At 42.7% G+C, this 26,000-nt stretch overlaps 2 protein-coding genes across 4 annotated transcripts in view; one reads left to right on the top strand and one right to left on the bottom strand.

The window, feature by feature from the left end:
• Positions 1-2,352: 2,352 nt before the first annotated feature.
• SCTR (secretin receptor) overlaps positions 2,353-26,000 on the top strand; it is a 52,590-nt gene continuing 28,942 nt past the window's right edge. The window contains exons 1-8 of the mRNA XM_063429147.1: positions 2,353-2,398; positions 4,648-4,768; positions 6,430-6,537; positions 17,883-17,986; positions 21,428-21,525; positions 21,614-21,746; positions 25,230-25,383; positions 25,470-25,530. Of these exons, the coding sequence (XP_063285217.1) occupies positions 2,354-2,398; positions 4,648-4,768; positions 6,430-6,537; positions 17,883-17,986; positions 21,428-21,525; positions 21,614-21,746; positions 25,230-25,383; positions 25,470-25,530 (824 nt within the window). The 5' untranslated portion in view covers position 2,353. The remainder of the gene's footprint in view (positions 2,399-4,647; positions 4,769-6,429; positions 6,538-17,882; positions 17,987-21,427; positions 21,526-21,613; positions 21,747-25,229; positions 25,384-25,469; positions 25,531-26,000) is intronic.
• STEAP3 (STEAP3 metalloreductase) overlaps positions 21,234-26,000 on the bottom strand; it is a 215,547-nt gene continuing 210,780 nt past the window's right edge. For all 3 annotated transcript variants that reach the window (XR_010085183.1, XR_010085184.1, XR_010085182.1), the window contains exon 6: positions 21,234-21,248. The gene's annotated coding sequence lies outside the window, so the exon portion shown is untranslated. The remainder of the gene's footprint in view (positions 21,249-26,000) is intronic.

Below are 26,000 nucleotides of genomic sequence, written 5' to 3'. Positions count from 1 at the left end.
CTGATTAATGCCGGGTTACTCTATATCTGATTAATGCCAGGTTACTCTATACCTGATTAATGCCGGGTTACTCTATATCTGATTAATGCCGGGTTACTCTATACCTGATTAATGCCGGGTTACTCTATATCTGATTAATGCCGGGTTACTCTATACCTGATTAATGCCGGGTTACTCTATATCTGATTAATGCCGGGTTACTCTATACCTGATTAATGCCGGGTTACTCTATATCTGATTAATGCCGGGTTACTCCATACCTGATTTCATGCAGGGTATCTCCATACCTGATTTCATGCAGGGTATCTCCATACCTGATTTCATGCAGGGTATCTCCATACCTGATTTCATGCAGGGTATCTCCATACCTGATTTCATGCAGGGTATCTCCATACCTGATTTCATGCAGGGTATTTCCATACCTGATTTCATGCAGGGTATTTCCATACCTGATTTCATGCAGGGTATCTCCATACCTGATTTCAGGCATTATTCCCTGTTTATTTGTTACCAGGAATAGATTGGAAAGTTAAGACTGAGCTGTGACTAAGGTTTATGTGGGTTTCCAGCAGTTTATACTGTATCCTGCCATCAGATTATTATACAAAGTATTTATGTGCAGAGGGTCTCCTGGTTTAGCTCATTCTATGATACAGCTGCTGTCGGTATACTCAGTGCTCTCCCTCCTCTGACACTGTACATTAGGATCACAGCCAGCCAATACAGTACAGAGGAGGGTACTTGTCAGGCTGATTGGGGAACTGACTGCTCTGCTCTGACTTTATTCCCTGTGTGTGAGCTGGTCAGAGCTTGCACTCAAAACAAGGATCCCAGCCTGCACTCAATACAAGGATCCCAGCCTGCACTCAATACAAGGATCCCAGCCTGCACTCAAAACAAGGATCCTAGCCTGCACTCAATACAAGGATCCTAGCCTGCACTCAATACAAGGATCTCAGCCTGCACTCAATACAAGGATCCCAGCCTGCACTCAATACAAGGATCCCAGCCTGCACTCAATACAAGGATCCCAGCCTGCACTCAATACAAGGATCCCATCCTGCACTCAATACAAGGATCCTAGCCTTCACTCAATGAAAGGATCCCAGCCTTCACTCAATACAAGGATCCCAGCCTGCACTCAATACAAGGATCCCAGCCTTCACTCAAGATAAGGATCCCATCCTGCACTCAATACAAGGATCCCAGCCTTCACTCAATACAAGGATCCCAGCCTTCACTCAATACAAGGATCCCAGCCTTCACTCAATACAAGGATCCCAGCCTTCACTCAATACAAGGATCCCAGCCTTCACTCAATACAAGGATCCCAGCCTTCACTCAATACAAGGATCCCAGCCATCACTCAATACAAGGATCCCAGCCTGCACTCAATACAAGGATTGCACCCAATATCCTGCACTCAATACAAGGATCCCATCCTGCACTCAACAAAGGGACTGATTGTGGTGGGAGTATTCTATGAACTGATCCTGGCGAGAGTATTCTATGAAGGGATCCGGGTGGGAATATTCAATGAATTGACTTACTGTCGCATTCCTCTATGGCAAGCTCCATAATTACCATTCACCCTGTTATATGTGCCAACTCCACCAACTGCACTTCCAACTAATTGCTTCACCAACTAACTACTCCACCAACCAACTGCTCCACCAGCTGCATCACCAACTAACTACTCCACCAACCAACTGCTCCACCAGCTGCATCACCAACTAACTACTCCACCAACCAACTGCTCCACCAGCTGCATCACCAACTAACTACTCCACCAACCAACTGCTCCACCAGCTGCATCACCAACTAACTACTCCACCAACCAACTGCTCCACCAGCTGCATCACCAACTAACTACTCCACCAACCAACTGCTCCACCAGCTGCATCACCAACTAACTACTCCACCAACCAACTGCTCCACCAGCTGCATCACCAACTAACTACTCCACCAACCAACTGCTCCTCCAGTTGCATCACCAACTAACTACTCCACCAACCAACTGCTCCACCAGCTGCATCACCAACTAACTACTCCACCAACCAACTGCTCCACCAGCTGCATCACCAACTAACTACTCCACCAACCAACTGCTCCACCAGCTGCATCACCAACTAACTACTCCACCAACCAACTGCTCCACCAGCTGCATCACCAACTAACTACTCCACCAACCAACTGCTCCACCAGCTGCATCACCAACTAACTACTCCACCAACCAACTGCTCCACCAGCTGCATCACCAACTAACTACTCCACCAACCACAGACCATCCATGCATACTAATCTGAAAATCTTGGAGGCATTACCTTAAAATGACTACCGATGACCGTTAAACATGTGGAGTTTTGCAGTAGCAATTTACTGTGGTATGAGCTCTCTGGTAAGTGTGATGAAATCTGGGGATACAGGGGTACAGTGTGAGTGGTGTGGCAGCAGATCCCCTCAGTTTTACTTTAAAGGACGAGTCCAGTTTTTCCTGTTAAGACCAGTGTGAGGAGAACCAGATGGGAAAAATAAAATTCTCATCCCTTGCTTACTGGGTTAACTTCTATAACAATATAATAAATAATATTCTAATTAGTAAGAATACAAAGAATGATTTCATATCTCACTCACTAAGTTATAGCACGCTTTCTTTATAATGCCGCCTGGTAGCTGGACCATAAAGAATGATTAAACTCTTAATCCCATTTACTATTCTCTTAAATCCAAACACTTTAACGAGAGCTCGGTTTCTGTATTCATTTCTCTTTATTACACATTGCCTAAAGCTGTGTGAGAATTCAAATATTTTATATTTTTAATGGCATAAATGACTGGCTCACAGTGACAGACGTGTCCGGCCCCTGCGGATTATCACATTAAATCTCTAGTTTCTCTGACTGGCTCACAGTGACAGACGTGTCCGGCCCCTGCGGATTATAACATTAAATCTCTAGTTTCTCTGACTGGCTCACAGTGACAGACGTGTCCGGCCCCTGCAGATTATCACATTAAATCTCTAGGTTTTCTGACTGGCTCACAGTGACAGACGTGTCCGGCCCCTGCGGATTATCACATTAAATCTCTAGTTTCTCTGACTGGCTCACAGTGACAGACGTGTCCGGCCCCTGCGGATTATCACATTAAATCTCTAGTTTCTCTGACTGGCTCACAGTGACAGACGTGTCCGGCCCCTGCGGATTATCACATTAAATCTCTAGTTTCTCTGACTGGCTCACAGTGACAGACGTGTCCGGCCCCTTGCGGATTATCACATTAAATCTCTAGGTTTTCTGACTGGCTCACAGTGACAGACGTTTCCGGCCCCTGCGGATTATCACATTAAATCTCTAGTTTCTCTGACTGGCTCACAGTGACAGACGTGTCCGGCCCCTGCGGATTATCACATTAAATCTCTAGGTTTTCTGACTGGCTCACAGTGAAAGACGTGTCCAGCCCCTGCGGATTATCACATTAAATCTCTAGGTTTTCTGACTGGCTCACAGTGACAGGCGTGTCCGGCCCCTGCGGATTATCACATTAAATCTCTAGTTTCTCTGACTGGCTCACAGTGACAGACGTGTCCGGCCCCTGCGGATTATAACATTAAATCTCTAGGTTTTCTGACTGGCTCACAGTGACAGACGTGTCCGGCCCCTGCGGATTATCACATTAAATCTCTAGTTTCTCTGACTGGCTCACAGTGACAGACGTGTCCAGCCCCTGCGGATTATCACATTAAATCTCTAGTTTCTCTGACTGGCTCACAGTGACAGACGTGCCCGGCCCCTGCGGATTATCACATTAAATCTCTAGTTTCTCTGACTGGCTCACAGTGACAGACGTGTCCGGCCCTTCGGATTATCACATTAAATCTCTAGTTTCTCTGACTGGCTCACAGTGACAGACGTGTCCGGCCCCTGCGGATTATCACATTAAATCTCTAGTTTCTCTGACTGGCTCACAGTGACAGACGTGTCCGGCCCCTGCGGATTATAACATTAAATCTCTAGTTTCTCTGACTGGCTCACAGTGACAGACGTGTCCGGCCCCTGCGGATTATCACATTAAATCTCTAGTTTCTCTGACTGGCTCACAGTGACAGACGTGTCCGGCCCCTGCGGATTATCACATTAAATCTCTAGTTTCTCTGACTGGCTCACAGTGACAGACGTGTCCAGCCCCTGCGGATTATCACATTAAATCTCTAGTTTCTCTGACTGGCTCACAGTGACAGACGTGTCCGGCCCCTGCGGATTATCACATTAAATCTCTAGTTTCTCTGACTGGCTCACAGTGACAGACGTGTCCGGCCCCTGCAGATTATCACATTAAATCTCTAGTTTCTCTGACTGGCTCACAGTGACAGACGTGTCCAGCCCCTGCGGATTATCACATTAAATCTCTAGTTTCTCTGACTGGCTCACAGTGACAGACGTGTCCGGCCCCTGCGGATTATCACATTAAATCTCTAGTTTCTCTGACTGGCTCACAGTGACAGACGTGTCCGGCCCCTGCAGATTATCACATTAAATCTCTAGTTTCTCTGACTGGCTCACAGTGACAGACGTGTCCGGCCCCTGCAGATTATCACATTAAATCTCTAGTTTCTCTGACTGGCTCACAGTGACAGATGTTTCTCTCCAGGTTGGAGCCAATCAGCTTCTCTGTGACATGCTGAATGTTGTGCGTCAGCAGGAGGAGCTATGCAGCGAGGAGCTCAGCGCGGAGCGGAACAATAAATCTGGCAGTCACCAGGAACAGGAAGGTAAGTGATGGGTTGCCTGAGCGTGCACTCAGTCCACACTATGTTTGTTAACATAGATCTCCCCGTTAAATATTTCTCGTGAACTGATTCTGTGGCTCCGCGCAGGCGACCATATCCTCCAATCCTGCGGCAGCCAATAAGAAGCTACACGGCTACTCTGAAATAGTATGGAATACTATACTACAACTATAGAATGGTATATCATGTGATAACTGATATAGTGTATCATATAATAAATAATATAGTATATCATATGATAACTAATATAGTATGTCATATAATAAATAATATGGTATATCATATTATAAATATAGTATATCATGTGATAACTAATATAGTACATCATATAATTTATTATATAGTATATCATATATTAAATAATAAAGTGTATCATATAATAACTAATATAGTATGTCATATAATAATAATATAATAATCATGTGATAACTAATATAGTGTATCATATAATAAATAATATAGTATATCATATAATAAATTATACAGTATATCATATAATAAATAATATAGTATATCTTGTGATAACTTATATAGTATATCATATAATTCCTAATATAGTATATCCTATATTAAATAATATAATAATCATGTGATAACTAATATAGTGTATCATATATTAAATAATATAGTATGTCATATAATAAATATAATAATCATGTGATAAATAATATAGTGTATCATATGATAAAAATATAGTATATCATTTGTTTGTAAGGAGTCTGTCTGTAAGGGGTCGGTTTAGATTGGGTCTGTCTTTAAGGGGTCTTTCTATAAGAGGTCTGTCTGTAAGGGGTCTGTTTAGATTGGGGTCTGTCTATAAGGGGTCTGTCTATAAGGGGTCTTTCTATAAGAGGTCTGTCTGTAAGGGGTCTGTTTAGATTGGGGTCTGTCTATAAGAAGTCTGTTTATAAGGGGTCTGTCTGTAAGGGGTCTGTTTAGATTGGGGTCTGTCTATAAGGAGAGTGTTTAGATGGGGGTCTGTCTATAAGGGGTCTGTTTAGATTGGGGTCTGTCTATAAGGAGAGTGTTTAGATGGGGGCCTGTCTATAAGGGGTCTGTTTAGATTGGGGTCTGTCTATAAGGAGAGTGTTTAGATGGGGGCCTGTCTATAAGGGGTCTGTTTAGATTGGGGTCTGTCTATAAGGAGAGTGTTTAGATGGGGGTCTGTCTATAAGGGGTCTGTTTAGATTGGGGTCTGTCTATAAGGAGAGTGTTTAGATGGGGGTCTGTCTATAAGGAGAGTGTTTAGATGGGGGTCTGTCTATAAGGAGAGTGTTTAGATGGGGGTCTGTCTATAAGGGGTCTGTTTAGATGGGGGTCTGTCTATAAGGAGAGTGTTTAGATGGGGGTCTGTCTATAAGGAGAGTGTTTAGATGGGGGTCTGTCTATAAGGAGAGTGTTTAGATGGGGGTCTGTCTATAAGGGGTCTGTTTAGATGGGGGTCTGTCTATAAGGAGAGTGTTTAGATGGGGGCCTGTCTATAAGGGGTCTGTTTAGCTGGGGGTCTGTCTGTAAAGGGTTTGTTTAGATTGGGGTCTGTTTAAATGGTAACTAAGATAGTGAGATAGTAAGGTAAGATAGTGTTACCCTCCCGTTGGTTGGGATAGTTTTTCACAGATTGTCATTATTTGTGTTTATTGTAGGCTGTGCTGGAATGTGGGATAATCTGAGCTGCTGGCCGTCTGCTCCCCTCGGAGACACCATCACCAAGCCATGTCCACAAATCCTGCAAACTATTACCGGAATAACAGGTACTGGCGCAATACAGAGGCAGAGAGAAAAACACAATACAGAGAGACACACACAATACAGAGAGACACACAATACAGAGAGACACACAATACAGAGAGACACACACAATACAGAGAGAAACACACAATACAGAGAGACACACACAATACAGAGAGAGACACACAATACAGAGAGAGACACACAATACAGAGAGACACACAATACAGAGAGACACACAATACAGAGAGACACACACAATACAGAGAGAGACACACAATACAGAGAGACACACAATACAGAGAGAGATACACAGAGAGACACACACAATACAGAGAGAGACACAATACAGAGAGAGAGAGACACAATACAGAGAGAGACACACAATACAGAGAGACACACAATACAATACAGAGAGACACACAATACAGAGAGACACAATACAGAGAGACACAATACAGAGAGACACACAATACAGAGAGACACACACAATACAGAGAGAGATACACAGAGAGACACACACAATACAGAGAGAGATACACAGAGAGACACACAATACAGAGAGAGAAACACACAATACAGAGAGAGATACACACAATACACAGAGAGACACACAATACACAGAGAGACACACAATACACAGAGAGACACACAATACAGAGAGAGACACACAATACAGAGAGAGAAACACACAATACAGAGAGAGATACACAGAGAGACACACAATACACAGAGAGACACACAATACAGAGAGAGAAACACACAATACACAGAGAGATACACACAATACACAGAGAGACACACAATACACAGAGAGACACACAATACACAGAGAGACACACAATACAGAGAGAGACACACAATACAGAGAGAGAGAGAGACAATGCAGAGAGCGAGAGACACAATGCAGAGAGAAACACACAATACAGAGAGAGATACACAATACACAGAGAGACACACAATACAGAGAGAGACACACAATACAGAGAGAGAGAGACACAATACAGAGAGAGAGAGACACAATGCAGAGAGAGAGACACAATGCAGAGTGAGACAGACACAATACAGAGAGAAACACACAATACAGAGAGAGATACACAGAGAGACACACAATACAGAGAGAGACACTCAATAAAGAGAGAGACACACAATACACAGAGAGACACACAATACACAGAGAGACACACAATACAGAGAGAGAGAGACACAATGCAGAGTGAGAGAGACACAATGCAGAGTGAGAGAGACACAATGCAGAGTGAGACAGACACAATACAGAGAGAAACACACAATACAGAGAGAGATACACAGAGAGACAAACAATACACAGAGAGACACACAGTACAGAGAGAGAGACACACAATACAGGGAGAGAGAGAGACAGTACAGAGAGACATACAATACAGAGAGAGACACAATACAGAGAGAGACACAATACAGAGAGAGACACAATACAGAGAGAGACACAATCTAGAGAGAGACAATGCAGAGAGAGACACAATGCAGAGAGAGACACACAATACAGAGAGAGAGACACAATGCAGAGTGAGAGAGACACAATGCAGAGTGAGACAGACACAATACAGAGAGAAACACACAATACAGAGAGAGATACACAGAGAGACACACAATACAGAGAGAGAGACACACAATACAGGGAGAGAAAGAGACAGTACAGAGAGACATACAATACAGAGATACAATACAGAGAGAGACACACAATACAGAGAGAGACACAATACAGAGAGAGACACAATGCAGAGAGAGACACAATGCAGAGAGAGACACAATGCAGAGAGAGACATAATGCAGAGAGAGACACAATGCAGAGAGAAACACACAATACAGAGAGAGATACACAGAGAGACACACAATACACAGAGAGACACACAATACAGAGAGAGACACACAATACAGAGAGAGAGACACACAATACAGGGAGAGAGAGAGACAGTACAGAGAGACATACAATACAGAGAGATACAATACAGAGAGAGAAAAACACACAATACAGAGAGAGATACACACAATACAGGGAGAGAGAGAGACAGTACAGAGAGAGATACAATACAGAGAGATACAATACAGAGAGAGACACACAATACAGAGAGAGAGACACAATGCAGAGAGAGACAGACACAATGCAGAGTGAGACAGACACAATGCAGAGTGAGACACAATACAGAGAGACAAACACAATACAGAGAGACAAACACAATACAGAGAGACAAACACAATACAGAGAGACAAACACAATACAGATAGATTTAAACTGTAATGCAAAAAATATATAATCATTTAATGAGCTGCAATGATACAATGAGCTGTAATAATCCCATAAGTTTTAATTTTACAATGAGCTGTAGTTATACATAACATACAGCAAAATAATAGGAGCTCGCTATAGTTTAAAAAACACTTGAAATGATACAGAGAACAGTAATTTGTACAAGGATTCCCAGACTTAGTGAGTTTACAAAATAAAAGAAGACAGAATATACCGCGCTCAGTCTTGGTGTACAATAGACACAATAATAGTACAGCACAGTATGTTATAATCAAATGTACTCAAATTCTAATGTGAAGTACATTCACATTTAATAGAGCTAGAGTAAACTCGGCTGTTTTGCGCATGGATGGTATGATCCCCGTCTACGTATTGTATTGGTCCAACTAGCACAGATACTCCAAGTAGGATGCAGGATATATGTGAAAGCAGTGGTTATAGCTCCCTGCGGTGGTTATAGCTCCCTGCTGTGGTTATTGCTCCCTGCGGTGGTTATTGCTCCCTGCGGTGGTTATAGCTCCCTGCGGTGGTTATAGTTCCCTGCGGTGGTTATAGCTCCCTGCGGTGGTTATTGCTCCCTGCGGTGGTTATAGCTCCCTGCGGTGGTTATTGCTCCCTGCGGTGGTTATAGCTCCCTGCTGTGGTTATTGCTCCCTGCGGTGGTTATTGCTTACTGCGGTGGTTATTGCTTACTGCTGTGGTTATAGCTCCCTGCGGTGGTTATAGTTCCCTGCGGTGGTTATAGCTCTCTGCGGTGGTTATAGTTCCCTGCGGTGGTTATAGCTTCCTGCGGTGGTTATTGCTCCCTGCGGTGGTTATTGCTCCCTGCGGTGGTTATAGCTCCCTGCTGTGGTTATAGCTCCCTGCGGTGGTTATTGCTCTCTGCGGTGGTTATAGTTCCCTGCGGTGGTTATAGTTCCCTGCGGTGGTTATAGCTCCCTGCGGTGGTTATTGCTTACTGCGGTGGTTATTGCTTACTGCTGTGTTTATAGCTCCCTGCGGTGGTTATAGTTCCCTGCGGTGGGTATAGTTCCCTGCGGTGGTTATAGCTCCTTGCGGTGGTTATAGCTCCCTGCGGTGGTTATTGCTCTCTGCGGTGGTTATAGTTCCCTGCGGTGGTTATAGCTCCCTGCTGTGGTTATTGCTCCCTGCGGTGGTTATTGCTTACTGCGGTGGTTATTGCTTACTGCTGTGGTTATAGCTCCCTGCGGTGGTTATAGTTCCCTGCGGTGGTTATAGCTCTCTGCGGTGGTTATAGTTCCCTGCGGTGGTTATAGCTCCCTGCGGTGGTTATTGCTCCCTGCGGTGGTTATTGCTCCCTGCGGTGGTTATAGCTCCCTGCTGTGGTTATAGCTCCCTGCGGTGGTTATTGCTCTCTGCGGTGGTTATAATTCCCTGCGGTGGTTATAGTTCCCTGCGGTGGTTATAGCTCCCTGCGGTGGTTATTGCTTACTGCGGTGGTTATTGCTTACTGCTGTGGTTATAGCTCCCTGCGGTGGTTATAGTTCCCTGCGGTGGGTATAGTTCCCTGCGGTGGTTATAGCTCCTTGCGGTGGTTATAGCTCCCTGTGGTGGTTATTGCTCTCTGCGGTGGTTATAGTTCCCTGCGGTGGTTATAGTTCCCTGCGGTGGTTATAGCTCCCTGCGGTGGTTATAGCTCCCTGCGGTGGTTATTGCTTACTGCTGTGGTTATAGCTCCCTGCGGTGGTTATAGTTCCCTGCGGTGGTTATAGCTCCCTGCGGTGGTTATAGCTCCCTGCTGTGGTTATTGCTCCCTGCGGTGGTTATTGCTCCCTGCGGTGGTTATAGCTCCCTGCGGTGGTTATAGTTCCCTGCGGTGGTTATAGCTCCCTGCGGTGGTTATAGCTCCCTGCGGTGGTTATTGCTCCCTGCGGTGGTTATAGCTCCCTGCGGTGGTTATTGCTCCCTGCGGTGGTTATAGTTCCCTGCGGTGGTTATAGCTCCCTGCTGTGGTTATTGCTCCCTGCGGTGGTTATTGCTTACTGCGGTGGTTATAGCTCCCTGCGGTGGTTATTGCTTACTGCTGTGGTTATAGCTCCCTGCGGTGGTTATAGTTCCCTGCGGTGGTTATAGCTCTCTGCGGTGGTTATAGTTCCCTGCGGTGGTTATAGCTTCCTGCGGTGGTTATAGCTCCCTGCTGTGGTTATTGCTCCCTGCGGTGGTTATTGCTCCCTGCGGTGGTTATAGCTCCCTGCGGTGGTTATAGTTCCCTGCGGTGGTTATAGCTCCCTGCGGTGGTTATAGCTCCCTGCGGTGGTTATTGCTCCCTGCGGTGGTTATAGCTCCCTGCGGTGGTTATTGCTCCCTGCGGTGGTTATAGTTCCCTGCGGTGGTTATAGCTCCCTGCGGTGGTTATAGCTCCCTGCTGTGGTTATTGCTCCCTGCGGTGGTTATTGCTTACTGCGGTGGTTATAGCTCCCTGCGGTGGTTATTGCTCCCTGCGGTGGTTATAGTTCCCTGCGGTGGTTATAGCTCTCTGCGGTGGTTATAGTTCCCTGCGGTGGTTATAGCTTTCTGCGGTGGTTATTGCTCCCTGCGGTGGTTATAGCTCCCTGCGGTGGTTATAGCTCCCTGCTGTGGTTCTAGTTCCCTGCGGTGGTTATAGCTCTCTGCGGTGGTTATAGTTCCCTGCGGTGGTTATTGCTCCCTTGCGGTGGTTATAGCTCCCTTGCGGTGGTTATAGCTCTCTGCGGTGGTTATAGTTCCCTGCGGTGGTTATAGCTCCCTGCGGTGGTTATAGTTCCCTGCTGTGGTTATAGCTCCCTGCGGTGGTTATAGTTCCCTGCGGTGGTTATAGCTCCCTGCGGTGGTTATAGCTCCCTGCGGTGGGTATTGCTTACTGCGGTGGTTATAGCTCCCTGCGGTGGTTATAGCTCCCTGCGGTGGTTATAGCTCCCTGCTGTGGTTATAGCTCCCTGCGGTGGTTATAGCTCCCTGCGGTGGTTATAGTTCCCTGCGGTGGTTATAGCTCCCTGCTGTGGTTATAGCTCCCTGCTGTGGTTATTGCTCCCTGCGGTGGTTATAGCTCCCTGCGGTGGTTATTGCTTACTGCTGTGGTTATTGCTCCCTGCGGTGGTTATAGCTCCCTGCGGTGGTTATAGTTCCCTGCAGTGGTTATAGTTCCCTGCGGTGGTTATAGTTCCCTGCGGTGGTTATAGTTCCCTGCGGTGGTTATAGCTCTCTGCGGTGGTTATAGCTCCCTGCTGTGGTTATTGCTTACTGCTGTGGTTATAGCTCTCTGCGGTGGTTATAGCTTCCTGCGGTGGTTATTGCTCCCTGCTGTGGTTATTGCTCTCTGCGGTGGTTATAGCTCCCTGCGGTGGTTATAGCTCCCTGCGGTGGTTATAGCTCCCTGCTGTGGTTATTGCTCCCTGCGGTGGTTATAGCTCCCTGCGGTGGTTATAGCTCCCTGCGGTGGTTATTGCTTACTGCTGTGGTTATAGCTCTCTGCGGTGGTTATAGCTCCCTGCGGTGGTTATAGCTCCCTGCGGTGGTTATAGCTCCCTGCTGTGGTTATTGCTCCCTGCTGTGGTTATTGCTCCCTGCGGTGGTTATAGCTCCCTGCGGTGGTTATAGCTCCCTGCGGTGGTTATTGCTCCCTGCGGTGGTTATTGCTCCCTGCGGTGGTTATTGCTCCCTGCGGTGGTTATTGCTCTCTGCGGTGGTTATTGCTCCCTGCGGTGGTTATTGCTCCCTGCTGTGGTTATTGCTCTCTGCGGTGGTTATTGCTCTCTGCGGTGGTTATTGCTTACTGCTGTGGTTATTGCTCCCTGCGGTGGTTATTGCTCCCTGCGGTGGTTATTGCTCCCTGCGGTGGTTATTGCTTACTGCGGTGGTTATTGCTCTCTGCGGTGGTTATAGTTCCCTGCGGTGGTTATAGCTCCCTGCTGTGGTTATAGTTCCCTGCGGTGGTTATAGCTCTCTGCGGTGGTTATAGTTCCCTGCGGTGGTTATTGCTCCCTTGCGGTGGTTATAGCTCCCTTGCGGTGGTTATAGCTCTCTGCGGTGGTTATAGTTCCCTGCGGTGGTTATAGCTCCCTGCGGTGGTTATAGTTCCCTGCTGTGGTTATAGCTCCCTGCGGTGGTTATAGTTCCCTGCGGTGGTTATAGCTCCCTGCGGTGGTTATAGCTCCCTGCGGTGGGTATTGCTTACTGCGGTGGTTATAGCTCCCTGCGGTGGTTATAGCTCCCTGCGGTGGTTATAGCTCCCTGCTGTGGTTATAGCTCCCTGCGGTGGTTATAGCTCCCTGCGGTGGTTATAGTTCCCTGCGGTGGTTATAGCTCCCTGCTGTGGTTATAGCTCCCTGCTGTGGTTATTGCTCCCTGCGATGGTTATAGCTCCCTGCGGTGGTTATTGCTTACTGCTGTGGTTATTGCTCCCTGCGGTGGTTATTGCTCCCTGCGGTGGTTATTGCTCCCTGCTGTGGTTATTGCTTACTGCTGTGGTTATAGCTCCCTGCGGTGGTTATAGCTCCCTGCGGTGGTTATAGTTCCCTGCAGTGGTTATAGTTCCCTGCGGTGGTTATAGTTCCCGGCGGTGGTTATAGTTCCCTGCGGTGGTTATAGCTCTCTGCGGTGGTTATTGCTCCCTGCGGTGGTTATTGCTCCCTGCTGTGGTTATAGCTCCCTGCTGTGGTTATTGCTTACTGCTGTGGTTATAGCTCTCTGCGGTGGTTATAGCTTCCTGCGGTGGTTATTGCTCCCTGCTGTGGTTATTGCTCTCTGCGGTGGTTATAGCTCCCTGCGGTGGTTATTGCTCCCTGCGGTGGTTATTGCTCCCTGCGGTGGTTATAGCTCCCTGCGGTGGTTATAGCTCCCTGCGGTGGTTATTGCTTACTGCTGTGGTTATAGCTCTCTGCGGTGGTTATAGCTCCCTGCGGTGGTTATAGCTCCCTGCTGTGGTTATTGCTCCCTGCTGTGGTTATTGCTCCCTGCGGTGGTTATAGCTCCCTGCGGTGGTTATAGCTCCCTGCGGTGGTTATTGCTCCCTGCGGTGGTTATTGCTCCCTGCGGTGGTTATTGCTCCCTGCAGTGGTTATTGCTCTCTGCGGTGGTTATTGCTCCCTGCTGTGGTTATTGCTCTCTGCGGTGGTTATTGCTCTCTGCGGTGGTTATAGCTCCCTGCTGTGGTTATTGCTCCCTGCGGTGGTTATAGCTCCCTGCTGTGGTTATTGCTTACTGCTGTGGTTATAGCTCTCTGCGGTGGTTATAGCTTCCTGCGGTGGTTATTGCTCCCTGCTGTGGTTATTGCTCTCTGCGGTGGTTATAGCTCCCTGCGGTGGTTATAGCTCCCTGCTGTGGTTATTGCTCCCTGCGGTGGTTATAGCTCCCTGCGGTGGTTATAGCTCCCTGCGGTGGTTATTGCTCCCTGCGGTGGTTATTGCTCCCTGCGGTGGTTATTGCTTACTGCGGTGGTTATAGCTCCCTGCGGTGGTTATTGCTCCCTGCTGTGGTTATTGCTCTCTGCTGTGGTTATAGTTCCCTGCGGTGGTTATAGTTCCCTGCGGTGGTTATAGCTCCCTGCTGTGGTTATTGCTTACTGCTGTGGTTATTGCTCCCTGCGGTGGTTATTGCTCCCTGCTTTGGTTATTGCTCCCTGCGGTGGTTATTGCTCTCTGCGGTGGTTATAGTTCCCTGCGGTGGTTATAGTTCCCTGCGGTGGTTATAGCTCCCTGCGGTGGTTATTGCTCCCTGCGGTGGTTATTGCTTACTGCGGTGGTTATAGCTCCCTGCGGTGGTTATTGCTCCCTGCTGTGGTTATTGCTCCCTGCTGTGGTTATTGCTCTCTGCTGTGGTTATTGCTTACTGCTGTGGTTATTGCTCCCTGCGGTGGTTATTGCTCCCTGCGGTGGTTATTGCTCTCTGCGGTGGTTATAGTTCCCTGCGGTGGTTATAGCTCCCTGCTGTGGTTATTGCTCCCTGCTGTGGTTATTGCTCCCTGCGGTGGTTATTGCTCCCTGCTGTGGTTATTGCTCCCTGCGGTGGTTATTGCTCTCTGCGGTGGTTATAGTTCCCTGCGGTGGTTATAGTTCCCTGCGGTGGTTATAGCTCCCTGCGGTGGTTATTGCTTACTGCGGTGGTTATTGCTCTCTGCGGTGGTTATAGTTCCCTGCGGTGGTTATAGTTCCCTGCGGTGGTTATAGCTCCCTGCTGTGGTTATTGCTCCCTGCCGTGGTTATTGCTCACTGCGGTGGTTATTGCTCTCTGCGGTGGTTATAGCTCCCTGCGGTGGTTATAGCTCCCTGCGGTGGTTATAGCTCCCTGCGGTGGTTATTGCTCTCTGCGGTGGTTATTGCTCTCTGCGGTGGTTATAGTTCCCTGCGGTGGTTATAGTTCCCTGCGGTGGTTATAGTTCCCTGCGGTGGTTATAGTTCCCTGCGGTGGTTAGTGTCCTGATCGGTTTCAGGGTATCTCTGGTCAGGCGTTCGATGTGCGGGATGGGTCCAAGCGATCCCCAGCATTCCCCAATTCCAGCTGGGAGGCAGACTAAGCATCCAGGAGTCTCCATAACCCCTTCCCATCGTGACAATAGCCCTTCTTTTCGTTCATGTTGGAAAGGGGTTCTGTCACAACAATAAGCTGTAATAACACACTGAGCTGTAATAACACACTGAGCTGTAATAACACACTGAGCTGTAATAACACAACGAGCTGTAATAATACAATGAGCTGTAATAATACAATAAGCTGTAATAATACAATAAGCTGTAATAATAAACTGAGCTGCAATAACACAGTGAGCTGTAATAATAAACTGAGCTGCAATAATACAATAAGCTGTAATAACACAGTGAGCTGTAATAATAACTGAGCTGTAATAACACAATAAGCTGTGATAACACAATAAGCTGTAATGCAACAATGAGCTGTGATACCACAATGAGCTGTGATACCACAATGAGCTGTAATAACACAATGAGCTGTGATAATACAATGAGCTGTGATAACAAAATAAGCTGTGATAACACAATAAGCTGTAATAACACAATGAGCTGTGATAACACAATGAGCTGTGATAACACAATAAGCTGTGATAACACAATAAGCTGTGATAATACAATAAGCTCTGATAATACAATGAGCTGTGATAACACAATAAGCTGTGATAACACAATAAGCTGTGATAATACAATAAGCTGTAATAACACAATAAGCTGTAATAATACAATAAGCTGTAATAACACAATGAGCTGTAATAACACAATGAGCTGTAATAATACAATAAGCTGTAATAACACAGTAAGCTGTAATAATAAACTGAGCTGCAATAACACAGTGAGCTGCAATAACACAGTGAGCTGTAATAATAACTGAGCTGTAATAACACAATAAGCTGTGATAACACAATGAGCTGTGATAACACAATGAGCTGTGATAACACAATGAGCTGTGATAACACAATAAGCTGTGATAATACAATGAGCTGTGATAACACAATGAGCTGTGATAACACAATGAGCTGTGATAATACAATAAGCTGTAATAACACAATGAGCTGTGATAACACAATAAGCTGTGATAACACAATAAGCTGTGATAATACAATGAGCTGTGATAACACAATGAGCTGTGATAATACAATAAGCTGTAATAACACAATGAGCTGTGATAACACAATGAGCTGTGATAATACAATGAGCTGTGATAACAAAATAAGCTGTGATAACACAATGAGCTGTGATAACACAATGAGCTGTGATAACACAATAAGCTGTGATAATACAATAAGCTGTGATAATACAATGAGCTGTGATAACACAATAAGCTGTGATAACACAATAAGCTGTGATAATACAATAAGCTGTAATAACACAATAAGCTGTAATAATACAATAAGCTGTAATAACACAATGAGCTGTAATAACACAATGAGCTGTAATAATACAATAAGCTGTAATAACACAGTAAGCTGTAATAATAAACTGAGCTGCAATAACACAGTGAGCTGCAATAACACAGTGAGCTGTAATAATGAACTGAGCTGTAATAACACAGTGAGCTGTAATAATACAATAAGCTGTAATAACACAGTAAGCTGTAATAATAAACTGAGCTGCAATAACACAGTGAGCTGCAATAACACAGTGAGCTGTAATAATAACTGAGCTGTAATAACACAATAAGCTGTGATAACACAATGAGCTGTGATAACACAATGAGCTGTGATAACACAATGAGCTGTGATAACACAATAAGCTGTGATAATACAATGAGCTGTGATAACACAATGAGCTGTGATAACACAATGAGCTGTGATAATACAATAAGCTGTAATAACACAATGAGCTGTGATAACACAATAAGCTGTGATAACACAATAAGCTGTGATAATACAATGAGCTGTGATAACACAATGAGCTGTGATAATACAATAAGCTGTAATAACACAATGAGCTGTGATAACACAATGAGCTGTGATAACACAATGAGCTGTGATAATACAATAAGCTGTAATAACACAACGAGCTGTGATAACACAATGAGCTGTGATAACACAATGAGCTGTGATAACACAATAAGCTGTGATAATACAATGAGCCGTGATAACACAATGAGCTGTGATAATACAGTAAGCTGTAATAACACAATGAACTGTGATAATACAATAAGCTGTAATAACACAATGAGCTGTGATAACACAATGAGCTGTGATAACACAATGAGCTGTGATAACACAATAAGCTGTGATAATACAATGAGCTGTGATAACACAATGAGCTGTGATAATACAGTAAGCTGTAATAACACAATGAACTGTGATAATACAATAAGCTGTAATAACACACTTAGCTGTAATTCGTATGTTGCATAGATAAAATGTATCACAATCCGTGTAGCCTATTTGAGTATTGGGAATTGTATTATTGCAATGTATCCCCTTTATTGACTCATTCTAGTTGTTCACTAATTGGGGTTAGGCCCATGATTCCTAGAAGGGAGGGCACTGTCAGTCATTTCATCAGAGCCTAAAATATTGCCCCTGTAAATTGCATAGAATGTGATGGTTGTTCTATAAAAACGCCCCCCCCTGTACACAGTGCACCTTCTGTCACTACTTAGGGTCAGTCCACAGGAACTGCACAGAGACAGGATGGACAGGAATCTTTCCCCCTGTACACGTGGCCTGCGGATACGATGTCAACGACACCGTGGTCGAGGATGTGGTAAGCGAGTTACCATAGTTACCCTAGGGCGCGCTAAATGATATTTTTCAGGGTAAGATTGTGGATTTGTGTTATATGTTAACATGTCACGTACACACGTGTCCTCCAGTGTGTGTAGCGCACAATGTGGGAGCTTTGGCAAAATGGCAAATGCTGACAATTCTTTTTATTTGTAGCTTTTTTTGTGCCCTAATCTTCATAGGTTTTTTTTTTTTAATATGCGCAATTTTTTGGACGACCCAACAGATTTGTGAATATTTCCCGTCACTGTGAGTTTGGTGAAATGCAATATGAAGAGCTTTAATATATATAATGAACATAGAAACATAGAATGTGACGGCAGATAAGAACCATTCGGCCCATATAGTCTGCCCAATGGCTGTCAGAACACTTTGATAAATAGCGTGCTAATCCATTCAGCAAAGGTAACCGGGAGATAACGACTGGTGACTGAGAACAATTAATATGGCAAAACTAAGGAGCAAGTAACTGGGCACGAAAATCAGGAAATTGCACATCCCACACTGGAACATGTATAGGACTTAACTTGTTTTTTCTGCTCAGTGATTTATTTTTATTTATTTTATTGATGCTGGTGAATAAAATCGTCATTTGTGCTGCACATGTATAAAATAATTACAGAAGACGGAGAGCTTGGCAGAAAGTAGGAGGAGCTATATTGCACCCTTCCTGTCCGAATATTAAAACACTGCGCAATAGGCGTGGTAATAAACTGTAAACACCCACCCCCAAGCCTCCAGGCAAATTTGGCAATACTCAGTCACAGGCTGGCTTGTTAGACAACATATCCCACCGGGGGCACCACAATCACAAACGTGTGAGTATATTTACCATATTGTAGACATGTATAATCATGTAAAGAGATAAAAACTATATATAGTGAAGTGTTTAATAACCGAATAAACAAAATGATAAAAAAACAAATACACTCACAAATGTAGTGGCACAAAAAGGACTTATGTCTCAATTGTGCTAAGAAAGTTTGTCAGCCCCTTCCTGGGCTAAAATCCCTTTTGCAGGTGGATCCCAGTTCCAAAACTCCAAGGAGTAGTCAGTCTTTTGTCAGCTGGACTTCAAAGCTGTGTATGATCCAAAACTGTAGGGGTGCTGGCAGGCTTTCCAACCACTCGACGCGTTTCGTCCTATAGACTTTTTCAGGAGCTGTGTGTCTGTTCTTCTTCCGGCTTTTTAAACTGTTAGGTTGGCGCGGCTTTCATTGTTGCTCGGATGCGCATTGCGGCAAAACATTACCGCGCATGCATGCTCATCCAGCCTGGAACGCAAACAACTTTATTGATAATTTATGCCGGCGGACACATTTCCGTATTGGACCACCTGGTCTTACAGAATAGTGTGTATGCACTTAAAAAACTACATTTCAGTGTATGGACAATCAAAATCTTACAATTTATATGTTATTCACAGTTTTAATAATACTAAAGTAGTTAAAATAGTTGTTTCAACATCATACTTAATAAATTTAACAAATAATAAATACATTGCACATTTAATTCTACAAATACTAAAGAGAGAAAACGGACACAATGGTACATTTCACATAGTGTTATATACACATCATTTTCTATATCTATACAGAACAAATTATAGAAATGACAGTATAAAGTTAACCACCAAAAGCTTGTTCTAAAGATCATCTGTAACGATGATTATTTCATTCGGCTGGGGGACATGGCGAGGGCATCATCGGATTCCTTTAAAATTCTAAAAATGTATTAATCAATAGAAAAATCAATAAAAATGAAATCTGTAAAAATTGTAAAAATCAGTCCATAAAAAGTAATAAATCCAAATCCACATTTAGACCTCTTGGAGAAGTGGTTTTCAGTCTGTGAATGCACTCTGCTTCTCTCATAGCTAGCGCTGTTTCTGTATCACCCCCTCTCCAATGAGGGGTTATTGTATCGATCCCTATACATCTAAAATCTTGGAAACTAAAATGGGTACAATTTATGCAGGGTTTGGGGACGCTGTGTTTTATGTTCCCTCTTTTTACACCATTAAAGTGTTCCAAGATTTGAATATGTAGTTTTCTTATTGTGCGACCGACATATTGTGTGCCACATTTGCATTCAAGTAAATAGATTACGTTTTTTGTCTGACAATTTATAAAATTCGTTATTTTAGTAGCAGTACGTGTAAATTCTGTTTTCTGTTTCTGGAATCTACACGTACTGCACTGCCCACATTTTAAAAAGCCTTTTGGTTTTTCTTTAATAAAATGATTAACATTATTACCCACAGTGACTTCTTCTTTGGTGGGTTTGATACGAGGTAAAGCGCTAGGAGCTAAAATTGAGGTTTTTTTATAAATAATCTGAGGTTTATTTGGTAAAATATTTTTTAAAAATTGATCTTGTTTTAAAATAGGCCAAAGTTTCCTAATCGTTTTCTCAACAAGATGTGCCTTATTATTATTATTATATCTGGTTAAAAAGTAAATACTGTAATCTTTATTATTTTTCTTATAGGCTTTTTTATTTTTTAAGAGTTTAGTCCTATCTTTATTTCCCACCTGTTTCTCTGAATTGATCAGTAGTTGTGAAGGATAATGTCTTTTTTCAAACTTCTTATTTAGCATTTTAACCTGTTCTTTAAAATCACTCTTATTAGTACAGTTCCTAAGGAGTCTCGTTTGCTCTCCTTTCGGTGTATTGTTAAGCCAATTTGGGTGGTGACAGCTGGAGTATTCTATAAAGCTGTTCCCATCTGTTGGTTTAAAAAAAGTTTTATTGCAAACGACTCCTGATGACACAAAAAAAGGAAAGGTCTAAAAAGTTAATGCTCTCAGTCTGAGTTTCAGCTGTAAAGCGCAATCCATAGGTATTATTAATGTACGATAAAAATTCTTCTAAAAGTGGCCTATCTCCCTCCCAGATAATAAGGACATCATCTATATATCTTCTCCAGAGCACCAGGTTCGCACCATAAGGGTTATTATTCCAAATATTTTTAGCTTCCCAATCCGCCACAAAGATATTCGCATAGCTAGGTGCGAACCTGGTGCCCATTGCTGTTCCACAAGTCTAAAGGTAATATGTACCTTCAAACCCCCAAAAATTGTGAAAAAGGATAAAACGGATGATGTCTAAAATCAAAGTGGCCTGGGCTTCATGCATATTTGTATCATTTCTCAAAGTTTCTTTAATAGCTTCAATACCTTTCTCATGATCAATCGACGTGTACAAAGATGCAACGTCTACCGTGGCCCAGATATAGTTGTCTTTCCACACCAGGCCTTCTACATCTACAATAATTTGATTTGAATCCTTGTATTCATATTTGAAGTTTGTATTAATGCTCGTGGAGCGTATAAAGCACGGGGAGAATAAAACAGCGTATTCTGGCGTTGGCCAATGATGGTTATTACTGTGTGCCCTTAATCCTGTGCATGTTCTCTAGAAAGCCTATTACATGCATCTGAAAACGCTGTACTCCGTGGGCTACGGGACCTCACTGGCATCTCTGTCGCTCGCACTGGTCCTCCTAGCGTCCTTCCGGTGAGTACGGTTCATGCAATCACCTCGCTGTAATAACACTGCGCTTAATTCAGGTTAACGTTACTCACTGCTCTCTCATTGGTTGCAGGAGGCTGCGCTGTACCCGGAACTACATTCACATGCACCTGTTTGCATCGTTTATCCTGCGGGCGATGTCCATCTTTATAAAGGACGCTGCGCTCTTCTCTCTGGATGACGCCCAGCACTGCAATGTATACATGGTAAGGGGGGCCTGGCATCACAAGAGAATGCTGGCTGTGTCTCTGCTAGACAGGGAGCAGCACAGGATGCCATGTGTGGACACCATGATTGGCCTGTGGGAACGATTATTAGGAGTTATTTACTAAGCGGACAATCAACGTCTAGATGACTTACATTTGGCTGAAGTGGAGAGAGACCTCTAATTTGTTAATTCACGGTAAAATCACTATAATACACTGCTCACTAATATATATATATATATATATATATATATATATATAAATATATATAAGCAAGAAATTTTGTTTTATTTTATTTTAAATCTTGTAAAAGACCTGCAGAGGTCGAAACGTTGGTTCTTCTGTTCGCACAAGATTTAAAATAAAATAAAAATAAATATTTTTTCTTCACAAGTCCTGAGAGTGCATCCTGGATTATTTCTTGCTTATATATGGAACGCATACCTATTTGCACCCAGGCAGATATACTGGATTACCAGTAAGGAGAGTGCCAAGCTATCTTTTTATATATAGTTATAGTTATTTTTATCATGTTTTCCCCTAACGTGTCTCCTTGAGAGACGCAAATTTATATCCTTCATTTGGATTCAGTTTATATAGTGAATAAATCACAGCAGTTAAACATTTATTTCACACGAGCAGAATGAACATAGTCTCTGGTGAATTATAGTGAACTATAGGGAATGATAGTAAATTATAGTGAACTGTAGTGAAATGTAGTGTATTGTAGTGAACTAAGGTATATGATAAATTTTCTTGAATTGGAGTACACTATAGTGTATTATGGTGAATTCTAGTGAAATATAGTGTGTTAAAGTGTAGTATAGTGAATTCTAGTGAAATGTAGTGTATTATAGTGAGTTAAAGTATACTGTAGTGAACTGTAATGAAATGTAGTGTATTGTAGTGAGTTCAAGTATACTATAGTGTATTCTAGTGAAATGTAGTGTATTATAGTGAATTCTAGTGAAGTGTAGTGTATTATAGTGAGTTCAAGTATACTATAGTGAATTCTAGTGAAGTGTCGTGTCTTATAGTGAGTTAAAGTATACTATAGTGAATTCTAGTGAAGTGTAGTGTATTATAGTGAGTTCAAGTATATTATAGTGAATTGTAGTGAAATGTAGTGTATTATAGTGAGTTAAAGTATACTATAGCAAATTCTAGTGAAATGTAGTGTATTATAGTGAGTTAAAGTATACTATAGTGAATTCTAGTGAAATGTAGTGTATTATAGTGAGTTAAAGTATACTATAGTGAATTCTAGTGAAATGTAGTGTATTATAGTGAGTTCAAGTATACTATAGCGAATTCTAGTGAAATGTAGTGTATTATAGTGAGTTCAAGTATACTATAGTGAATTCTAATGAAATGTAGTGTATTATAGTGAGTTCAAGTATACTATAGTGAATTCTAATGAAATGTAGTGTATTATAGTGAGTTCAAGTATACTATAGTGAATTCTAGTGACGTGTAGTGTATTATAGTGAGTTCAAGTATATTATAGTGAATTGTAGTGAAATGTAGTGTATTATAGTGAATTGTAGTGAAATTTAGTGTATTATAGTAAGTTTAAGTATACTATAGCAAATTCTAGTGAAATGTAGTGTATTATAGTGAGTTAAAGTATACTATAGTGAATTCTAGTGAAATGTAGTGTATTATAGTGAGTTAAAGTATACTATAGTGAATTCTAGTGAAATGTAGTGTATTATAGTGAGTTCAAGTATACTATAGCAAATTCTAGTGAAATGTAGTGTATTATAGTGAGTTAAAGTATACTATAGTGAATTCTAGTGAAATGTAGTGTATTATAGTGAGTTAAAGTATACTATAGTGAATTCTAGTGAAATGTAGTGTATTATAGTGAGTTAAAGTATACTATAGTGAATTCTAGTGAAATGTAGTGTATTATAGTGAGTTCAAGTATACTATAGCGAATTCTAGTGAAATGTAGTGTATTATAGTGAGTTAAAGTATACTATAGTGAATTCTAGTGAAATGTAGTGTATTATAGTGAGTTCAAGTATACTATAGTGAATTCTAGTGAAATGTAGTGTATTATAGTGAGTTAAAGTATACTATAGTGAATTCTAGTGAAATGTAGTGTATTATAGTGAGTTCAAGTATACTATAGTGAATTCTAGTGAAATGTAGTGTATTATAGTGAGTTCAAGTATACTATAGTGAATTCTAGTGAAATGTAGTGTATTATAGTACGTTAAAGTACACTATAGTGAATTCTAGTGAAATGTAGTGTATCATACGGAATTCTAGTGAACATCTGAAAAAGAAAGAAGCAGAGGTATGTGGACGTTTTAAATTCACTTAGAAATCACACGTTAGTAAATAACTAGTGAATAATCCCTTAAACTGTGAGTAGTTGGGAATTCAGGTAGGAATCGCAAAGTGAGCCAAAAGCTAGTTTTCTGTCACTAAATCCTGAGAGTTGCTGGTTTAGTTAATAATACTCTAGCAGGGATATTCACTGAAGTGAGAATTGTCGGAATTCAAAGGGAATTTCAAATTTAAAGTACCGGTACCCAAACTAGATGACTGTGAGAATTTATTCACTTTGCCTATTTTGGCCTTAAATGGACACTATAGTCACCAAAACAAGCTTAATGAAGCAGTTTTAGTGTATAGATCATGCCTCTGCAGCCTCACTGCTCAATTCTCTGCCCTTTAGGAGTTAAATCACTGTGTTGCCACACCTCCCTGCATGTGACTTGCACAATCTTCCTAATCACTTCCTGTAAAGAGAGATCTAGTGTTTACACTTCTCTTATTTCACATTTGGTTTAATGAAAGATTTCTTATCTCCTGCACTATTAATAACGTTCTAGACCCTGCGGGAGCGTTCAGTGTATTTTAGAGGATTAATTTACAGAGCAGGAGATAAACACATCTTAAGCAAGTTAACGTCTGATTGCAATTGAAACCATGCAAGCTGTGTCAGTCACATCCAGGGGAGGTGTGACTAGGGCTGTATAGACAGAAACAAAGTGATTTATTTATTATTAATTTTTGCTGGTATTTATAAAGCCACAGCGCTCTACAATTAGGGGAGAACGTGCAATACAAAAGGTAGAGCGGGCCCTGCCTGTAAGCTGAGATCTAGCCATTGAAGCTATTTAGACAAAGTGCTTAGCTAGACAGCCCGTGAGCTTACAATCTAAATGTAACTCCTAAATGGCAGAGAATTGAGAGACTGCAGGGCCTGATCTATAAACTGCTTCATTAAGGTAAGGTTGTTTTGGTGACTATATTGTCCCTTTAGATGTGAAATGAAATTTGATTTGGACAATTCTCCCTTTAGTGAAAAACACTGTGTTTTCACTGTGAGTGTTAGCATTACGTGTGAAATATTCTCAATTTTCATGGATTTCCAGATTTATATTCAGTACATTGGAAACGGTTTGATAATTGTACATTCTGTATGGCGATGGCGTTTCTCTGATTTGGCTGTGTGTGTGTTTTCAGAAAAGGTGTAAATACGTCCTGATATTCTTCCAGTATTGCATCATGGCCAATTACAGCTGGCTACTGGTGGAAGGTCTCTATCTCCACACCCTGCTGGTTATCTCCTTCTTCTCCGAGTGGAAGTACTTCTGCTGGTATATTGGACTCGGCTGGGGTAGGTACTAGGATCAATGCCACTGGCAGAGCCAAGACAGGGAGGATCTGGCTGCAGCTAAACCATAACCCAGTGTTCTGTTTCAGGATCCCCTCTGATATTTATCATTGCGTGGTCGCTGTGTCGCCATCTGTACGAGGACACTGGGTAAGGCGCGACATTTAAACATACCTTCACATACAAACATAGTCATCTGCTATACACACACACAGTCCCACATAGACAATCACACACACACGCAGTCACACACCATTACACATACATATACACACACAATCACACACATACGCACAATCACACACATATACATATGGACAATCACACACACACACACACATATATACACATAGACAATAATACACATATACACACAATCACACACATATATACACATATACACACTGTAACAAACCACCTCTTTTACCGGTAGGATTTTGTCACAGATTATTATTATTATTATTATTTTATTATTTATATAGCGCCAACAAATTCCGTAGCGCTGTACAATGGGTGGACTAACAGACACATAATTGAGATCAGACCACTGGACGTACAGGAACAGAGGGGGTTGAGGGCCCTGCTCAATGAGCTTACATGCTAGAGTCTTACAGTAACCA

This window comes from Pelobates fuscus, chromosome 8 (assembly GCF_036172605.1).
Source record: "Pelobates fuscus isolate aPelFus1 chromosome 8, aPelFus1.pri, whole genome shotgun sequence".
Classification (NCBI taxonomy): domain Eukaryota; kingdom Metazoa; phylum Chordata; class Amphibia; order Anura; family Pelobatidae; genus Pelobates; species Pelobates fuscus.
The sequence above is the reverse complement of the archived record's forward strand: the minus strand, read 5'-3'. Positions and strand labels throughout refer to the sequence as shown.